This window comes from Thermobia domestica, unplaced genomic scaffold (genome assembly GCF_964235325.1).
Source record: "Thermobia domestica unplaced genomic scaffold, izTheDome1.hap1.1 HAP1_SCAFFOLD_681, whole genome shotgun sequence".
NCBI lineage: Eukaryota > Metazoa > Arthropoda > Insecta > Zygentoma > Lepismatidae > Thermobia > Thermobia domestica.
Window position 1 is genome coordinate 6956 of NW_027656391.1, and position 8202 is coordinate 15157.

At 33.5% G+C, this 8202-nt stretch overlaps 1 protein-coding gene across 1 annotated transcript; it reads left to right on the forward strand.

Moving 5' to 3' along the window:
- Positions 1 to 1961: 1961 nt before the first annotated feature.
- On the forward strand, positions 1962 to 7045 carry Pex11ab (peroxisomal biogenesis factor 11ab; the record flags this gene model as incomplete). Its single annotated transcript, XM_081747804.1, is given in 2 exon segments — positions 1962 to 2077; positions 6346 to 7045. Coding segments are annotated over 2 exon segments (649 nt in total), but the record flags the coding sequence as incomplete, so codon positions are not given.
- Between the last annotated feature and the right edge of the window lie 1157 nt (positions 7046 to 8202).

Consider the following 8202-nt stretch of genomic DNA (forward strand, 5'->3'; position numbering starts at 1 on the left):
CTCTGGAAGATTTCTTTTTTTTACGAACATAAAATAAAATGCAAATAAACATATGTTTAAGACAAGTCTTCAAAATAAACGTGTTTAAAACAAAATGTTTAAAACATAAACAAAATTTGTTTTAAACAAAATCAATTGTTAAAAAAAAAGTTTTAATCATTTGTTTTAAATATTTTGTTTTAAACAAAACAACCCTGGAAGTTAGTAAATTTGGGACGAAGCCCAAACTAGCAAAAACTTGAACTAATTACATGAACCTTCGATTGTGCCACCTGCAAAGTCTATAAAAGAAGTGACAATTCACAGCAACTAGGTAACTAAGAAAATGTTAAGCTAAGTCAATTGAACTTAACGGCAATCTTCTGAACAAGGAATTTGCCAACTTGATCAGAAGTAGTGGCTTTTGGGGGGAGGATTCTCCTTTCTCCCTGCTGAGACAAGACTTAGCTTTTTTGGTCCTCCTGAATAAGTCATAGTCCCCCAAGAAAAACTTCCTGGGTACACCCCTGTATGATTATTTAATTATATTTGTCACTATTTTATTTCTCAGTTTCGTATCTATGCACTTTCGATCGTACGCAGTTTCGACCGTACGCAGTTTCGATCGTACGCAGTTTCGACGCTACGCAGTTTCGACCGTACGCAGTTTCGATCCTACGCAGTTTCGACGCTACGCAGTTTCGGTCGTATACAGTTTTGATCCTACTCCGATTTTTCCCTATATAACTTCAAAAAAATACTATTACTTAATATTCTGTGATTATAAAATAATTGTTTTTTTATTGTTCGATCATAAGACCTTATCTGTTTTCGATCCTACGCCGGTTTTAGTTTCGATCGTACGCAGTTCCGATCGTACGCAGTTTCGATCGTACGCAGTTTCGGTCGTACGCAGTTTCGATCGTACGCAGTTTCGATGCTACGCAGTTTCGATCCTACGCATGTAACCCGCCCAAAATAGCTACAATTAGAAATGGAAGTAATTCACAGATGTCAGATACACAATATCGTTGTATACGGATATAGATAAAAAAAAAAAAAAAATCATATTTTTATAGGTAGTTTCATCTCGGAAGAATGTGAGATTCTTACCGAAACAGCAAATTACCTTATTTGTTGGTAGTTTGTATCTACCTCTGGAGTGTGGGGGTTTCTGGTTCAATCCCCGGCCAAGTAACTTTGTGGTGAACAACGTCATGTCTGAGGGTTTTCTCGGAGTACTCTTGTTTCTTCCCACTTCTCTTCCATTAATTTTTCTATTTAATCATCGTCTGCCTTAGCCTAAAGAGCATAATCATGGGAAGTTAAACAATGCTAGTATGTATCGAAAGTAAAATGTTCTAAGCAGATTGCTCTTACGAGAAGTCCCTATTGATCTTGCAGTACTGCTAAAATACGAATTACTATCATTTGTTACAATCTTAAGTAATCTATCAATATACGTATATATAATAGAGTAAATACACTGATTCACTCATCATCACACCTTCGAAACTATTAGAATACAACCTCTAAATTTCTATTAATAATAGAACCTTTAAATATTATCCATCTACCCTAGGCTGACAGTAAGATTGTATTTTACGAAATTCGACTCCTAAGGAGAGACAATAGGGGTGAACATTTATGTAACTCCAGTAGAACCGAACTTACATCACAAGAAGCAATTTGAAAACAGAAAAAATAATGTGTATCTTTCAGATACGTCCCGTAAATCTTATTGTTCCAGCGTGAAAAACTGGCATTCTGCTAGTAATATATATACCGGTATAAGGAATACGTACTAATTCCTAACAGTGCTAAAGAACACGCTATATCTATTGCTCCCTATATTGTAAAGTTAAGGAAGTAATTATATAATTGATAAAAGTTAAAGAATATTATTTCTAAATGTTAAATATGTTTTTCTATTATAAAGAATTTAAATTGATCGTAATCTTCTTTATCAATTTTCTATTCAGGCTGTTGCAGTATTCATGTAGAGCATCGTGGCATTACCTCCAGCAAGGAAAGACTAGTCCAAACTCAATAGATAAATTGAGAAGTCTGGAATACACTTTCAGTACTTTTCGGAAATGTAAGTAAAATTTTCACTCCTTACGTAGCGAGAGCGGAAAGTTAATTACCAGAAAATATAGAAATCCTTATTTAAAAAAAAAAAAAAAAAAAAAAGTACATTGTAAGCAATTCCTTCGCTAAACGCTTCATCATATAGGGAGGAAAAGTAACTATGAAATGTCTAGCTTGGGCGGTACCATTTGGAATGTTTTCTCTATTGTCTAGTAATTCATATATATATATATATATATATATATATATATAACGTAGGAATAAAATCATTATATAGATTTAAGTTAGCTTGCGTATTCGTAGTAGAGTGTTCCTAATATTGTTGTTCTCTTTATAATATGTAGCTTATACTGACGAACAATAAGCCACAATTTTAAAGGGACATAGTTTTACTAATTATATACTCTGAAATTAGTCTTAGTTTGCAAAAGGCCTTACGCAATTAGAAAATGTTTGTTTAACCATTGTCCTCTTACCCAGTTGTTTAACTTTCTGCATCCAACCTCATTTTCAGTGTTGCATAATTACTCATTGAAGTAACGACTAATTTGTTTTCTATAGTCGTGTCAACGCTAACCAGCCCATTTACATAATAAACGAAGGAACGGAAAATCTTTGATTCGTGCCGTTTGTGGTATCATTGATTCAAATGCTTTGAGCTTTGTTTCATAATAGTAATGTTTAAATTACATTTTTTCATGTGATATTTCTATTGTTATTTCTCATTTTCTCTTGATGATAAGAGCGATTATTCTTCCTGTGTTACTAGAGGATGTGGAATTTTCATCTAGAAAACTGGATCAGTAAAAGCTTAGAGGGAACCATACATGTTCAGTAGAAGTTTGACTATGCACAACCTGCGAAAGGATAACATCATCAAACTTTGAAAGATGGTAGCAGAAATAATCTAATAGGCATGGGAGGAAAACACTTCCGTTTAGAGCTGAAAGTTGCCAAAAGTGTGTTCTTAAAGTATTCGTTTGAGGGATTCGAGACGTATAAAAATTTATCTATAACAAAAAACTCACGTATACAAGTTATGCGACATCTACTCAGCGATTTTTGGCAAATTGCTGTCAATTTGGTGAAACTTGCCATTGAATGAGTCTTGTTAAAGTTTTAAAAAGATATTTACAGTTTCAACAGAGCCTATGCTCTTACACATTCACTGTTAGATTGATTGGCTGTTTAAAGTTTAATGGAGACGTCACCATCGAGGCTATGTGCCCCCGTTACGACATTCAGTGGTAAATTTTGCGTAATTATATTATTTTGAGCGGTTACACTGCATACTGTTGTAAAATTAGTTAAGTGAACACTACAAAGCTCGCATAAATGGATGTTAGGTAGGTCTTATGTAGCTATCCCTCCTTTACCGTGTTTACGGATAAATGTACTGTTTCCATACTACCTTCTTCGCCAGATCTGGATAACTTATATGTAACCTCTTTTCATTTCTCGAAATTTCATCTTGCACTACTGCGTGTGCACGAAAGAAAGAAAAAAAAAGAGAGAGGAGGGGGATCAGAATTGAAACTTGATAATGTATATTCCTATCTTGAATCTAGAAGTGTACATTGAACTTAAATTATACTGTTCTTTAACTATTGAATTGTTCAAGAAATAAATATCTACATTAGTATAATCAATTTATTATACAATGTTCACTGAAATTCTGAAATATTTCTGAATGTATTTTTCATTTTGCTAGATTAACGAAAATTATCATGCTATTGTTTGCGTTGTTAGATTCCGTCGTGATTTTTTCAAGTTTTGGATTGTGGAGTGTGTTCGCAGAATGACGAATAGAAATAGTTTGACGTACGTAATGTGTTACGATTGATGATTTAAGCTTATGTTCTTTGTTCTAATGAGAAATGGCTCTTGGATATTTCTTTTGATGTATGAAACGATTTATGTAACTGTTTAACCTCTTCAGTGTTACGCCTAGAAGAATTAGTGTTTTCAGACACATGGCACAGTTGCTGTCTTCATTTCTTGTATCAGGAACGTATACTTTAGTATTTTTCTTCTTTTGTTTTTGTCATTGCAATGTAATATTGAAGCATTTGCAATTTCCCTGCTATAACTCTGAATGAGGCCTTATCAACTAATTTCTGTACCCAGACCATATATTAAAAAGAAAAAGAAAAATTAAGACTCATTTTTTGTGCTTTTACGTTTAATTTTTTAAGCTTCTATTATGAATTCTTAAGCAGTCCTAAATCAGAAATGGTTAATTTATAATCGAGTTCGTGTAAACTTATCATATTGTACGCTATAAGAAAGAAGAAGAAAAAAATAGCCAACCATTATCCTTTAATTTCGTTGAAATATGATATGAACTTCTTGTAAACATAATAGTCGGAAGCAGTAGGTTTCGAGTCAATGCATGTGAATTCACCCAATTTCAGATTAAAAGGTTGCTGACATAATTTTTTATTTTTGTACACAAATTTGTCCTATATTTGGAGTGTTGAAAACAAGCATTTCGCGATGTTCGAAAAAAGAAACCGAAAGAAAGAAAAGAAAAGACAATTCCTTTTACAGCTGTCATTTTGCATTTTGTACAGGCGCGTAAGCCTATTTTGCGCTTTACAAAAAATTGCTGTAGCTCCATTATTTTTAAAGATACCGGTTTCCAAAGCAATTTCAAAGAAAACTAAGTGCGCAACATTTTATGTTCAGTGCATATTTAAGACTACTACACTACAAGAATCTGAAAATAATTATTGAAACTTAAAGTTGATTCGGTTGAATTTGAGTCTAGCGTTCCGTTCAGGAGCGAGGCGATATGGACGTACAGCTTATCATGGTATTCTAACCACATTGAGCTCCCGCCGGGTCTTCCACGCGTTGTTAACTTTACTTGGTTCGCTTCCTATGAAAGCTCTGCTTTTGTGTTATTTCGTTTTTTATTAAAAACTCAGCTTTGTACTCTTTCGTGTTATTTAGAATAACACTCGTAAAAAGTGTCCCAAAATACTAATTATTTGACGGATCGCTTCTAAAGAAGTGCATTTATTTATTAGCCACAAGGGTGCTCGAAACTTAGAAGTTTAAGAAACACAGTGTCATTTTTGAAAATAGAAATTTCCAAGAAGAGAATAAGACTCTCAGTTATTATTATTTTTCTAGATATAAGTTTCTTGGTATACTACTTCCTAGAAGAGTGATACCTAAGGAGCTGATCCCTTATTTGTTATGTCTCTTCAAACTTTGCGTTTTTTTTTTTCCCTCGAAAATCGGCTATGTTCAGCCTGAAATATCTCAAAAGGAGCACTTGAAAAATATCAAATTTTCACAAAGCAATATCTTTTCTGTGGCCCCACTCGACAAACAACCGGAAAGAGTTAAACTATCAGATTGATTTAAAAATATCAATTATTGTGTGTTATCGAGATTCTTCTGAATACTGGAAGAACAAATCATTTCATTTGCTCTGTTTCGGTATTAAATATTTCTGTTAAGTAGACTTCGTGTGTTGAAGTAGCTGAAGGTTATACAGATTACCATTTCCTTACATAATACCTATATATTACATTTGGATACCGCATAACTCTTAACACAGGCGACACAAGAGCTTCATCCTATCTTATACAAAAAATAAGTATGGCTATGCAGAGGGGAACGTAGCAGCGATGCTAGGAACTCCCCCCCCCCCCCGGGAAAAGCTTTGGACGAAATATTCCTTTCGTAATCACTCTTTTCTCACCAAACTCTCGCAATTGCTACTAGACGAAGAATCAACCATTTTCATATATTTAAAATATTTAAAATGTAATTGGCCCTAGGACCATCCTTGTGCAATTCACTTCGAAAGTTTTCAATTTTGGACAGTATATTTTGTTACCTAAATAGCTACATTCCTCAAGCTTATATAGCAGAATTTTGTGTTATATTGTATCAAATAATAAATACAACAAAATTACCTATATATATATATATATATATATATATAGAGAGAGAGAGAGAGAGAGAGAGAGAGAGAGAGAGAGAGAGAGAGAGATTTTCACAAATATTTTTTCTGACAACTGTTTCAGTTGTTGAGGCAAGGGGAAGGTATAAAATTACACTTTGTTTATATTAGGAAGACTCTTATAGGAAACCGTATAGTTGTAATTACACTTGTGGTTGTAGCTCGAAATACTTTCATGCAGATATAAATTGTAGAGGTAGATTCAAATTTAAAATCAACTGTGAATATAGTTGTTTAAATACTATATATATATTTATATAATGGTGATCATTACATTTATTTTCCTTCTTTTCTAGTGCTACGTTTTGGAAGATGTTTGGATGTTCTATACAGTGTGTTGCCATTAATGCGTCATCCTGATATTGTAATCCAGGTAACTTGCAGTTTGTCAAAAATTGCAACTTCATTGTTCCTCCTAGCAGATCACATAGTTTGGATTGGGAGATCGGGAGTAATGAAGGTTAACAATGAAAAGTGGACCAAAATAGCGAACAAATACTGGCTGTATGCAATTACCATGAACTTGCTAAGGGACTTGTATGAAATATGGAAAATTGTCAGCAGAGAGTCCCGAAGAATATCCGTGATGGAAAGCATCAGCAGGTTACAGCGTTCCTCTCTATCCACAGAAAAGATAATGGCATATCTTCATGATCACAAAGATGTTGTGGTAGACACAGTGAAAAATAGCTGTGACTTTTTTATTCCACTGACAGCGTTGGGTTATACTAAGCTAAGTCCCGGAATGGTGGGTTTGTTGGGGGCTATATCATCTATTGCTGGACTTATTAGTTTGACTAATCCCATGGCTAAATTAGTACCTGCTTGAAAATCCTACTTGGTTTTTCATGTTACACATGAAATAAATTGTATATTTTTTTATAAGGCTGACTTTTCTAATTATTGACCTTTTTAATGAAGTTATTTGTTATTTGGGGCTTAATCTGCGTTGTTGTTTGTATAAGCTAATAAATCTTATATATTATCGTAGTGGAAGCATGTTATTTGATTTCAGTGTTTTTATGTGAACATTTTTCTAATTTTGCCTGGGAACTTGGATTTAAGATTTGTAACTACAGTAAATGCTCTTACATCAAGACCACATTTTGGCTGGATTATCGAACATCAATATAGTTTTAACAGGAATACCGAAAATAAGTCACTCTAAATACAACTAAAATATGTACTCAGAGTGGCTAAAATAGTTTTCCAAATCGAGTAATACCAGTAATCATTTTCCAAATCATTTCTTTTGTTGATAATTTACCTTAACATAATGTAGGAAGGAAACTCCGATAAAATCGAAAATAGTGGGAACGATAAAGGAAAAACTGAATTATGAGTACGTCGAAAATGAATTTACCATTGCACTGTCGATCCAGCTGCATTTTGTAGTTGGTTCACAAACACGAAATTTCACTCCACAAGTGAGAAGTAAAAGACGATGTATACAGCTGCAAAATGTAGGTTTTATTACACATCGGAAAATACAGAAGTTTGAAGTTCTTACATAAAAAGCAAGCACTCAAACATATCTGAAATAGTAGTACAATTTTCACTTTTAAAGGTTTTTAAAATCTCATTCTTAGCAAATCGGAATTCCTTGACATTTTCCGGTTTATTCTACCCTATGTATTTTGTGTGTTTATGCAGTTTGAACCTGTGCATATGATATAAATCTGTAAGAAGGTGACAAAATATGATATGCACATTTGCACAGACAAGAAAATTTCTACCTTATAAATTAAATTTAAAATAACTTCAGTGCATTGGTGAAAACGAAATATATATATATACGTATATCCTGCTAAATAAGGAACTCACTAAAGAAATAGTAAATACTTCTGACCAGAGTATATACACTTGTTTATTAAAAACTAAATTACAGTGTAACGGTGTACAGTTAAATAATATCTAATAGGCATCAGAGGAAGATTAAGAGAAAGTTTTTAAGGCAATTGGTCAAGTATTAACAACAGGTGTGTCTGGAAAGATAAACACAGGTAGGAGGGTAATTAAGTCAGGGCAGGTGGCCGAAAGATGACGCCCGGGAAAGTACGACCCAGGTGGCTTCCCGTGCACACAAGGACTTTCACTTTTAGTATAAATATCTACGCTCTAAGATATCTCTTTCAGTTAGTGTCTGATGAAGA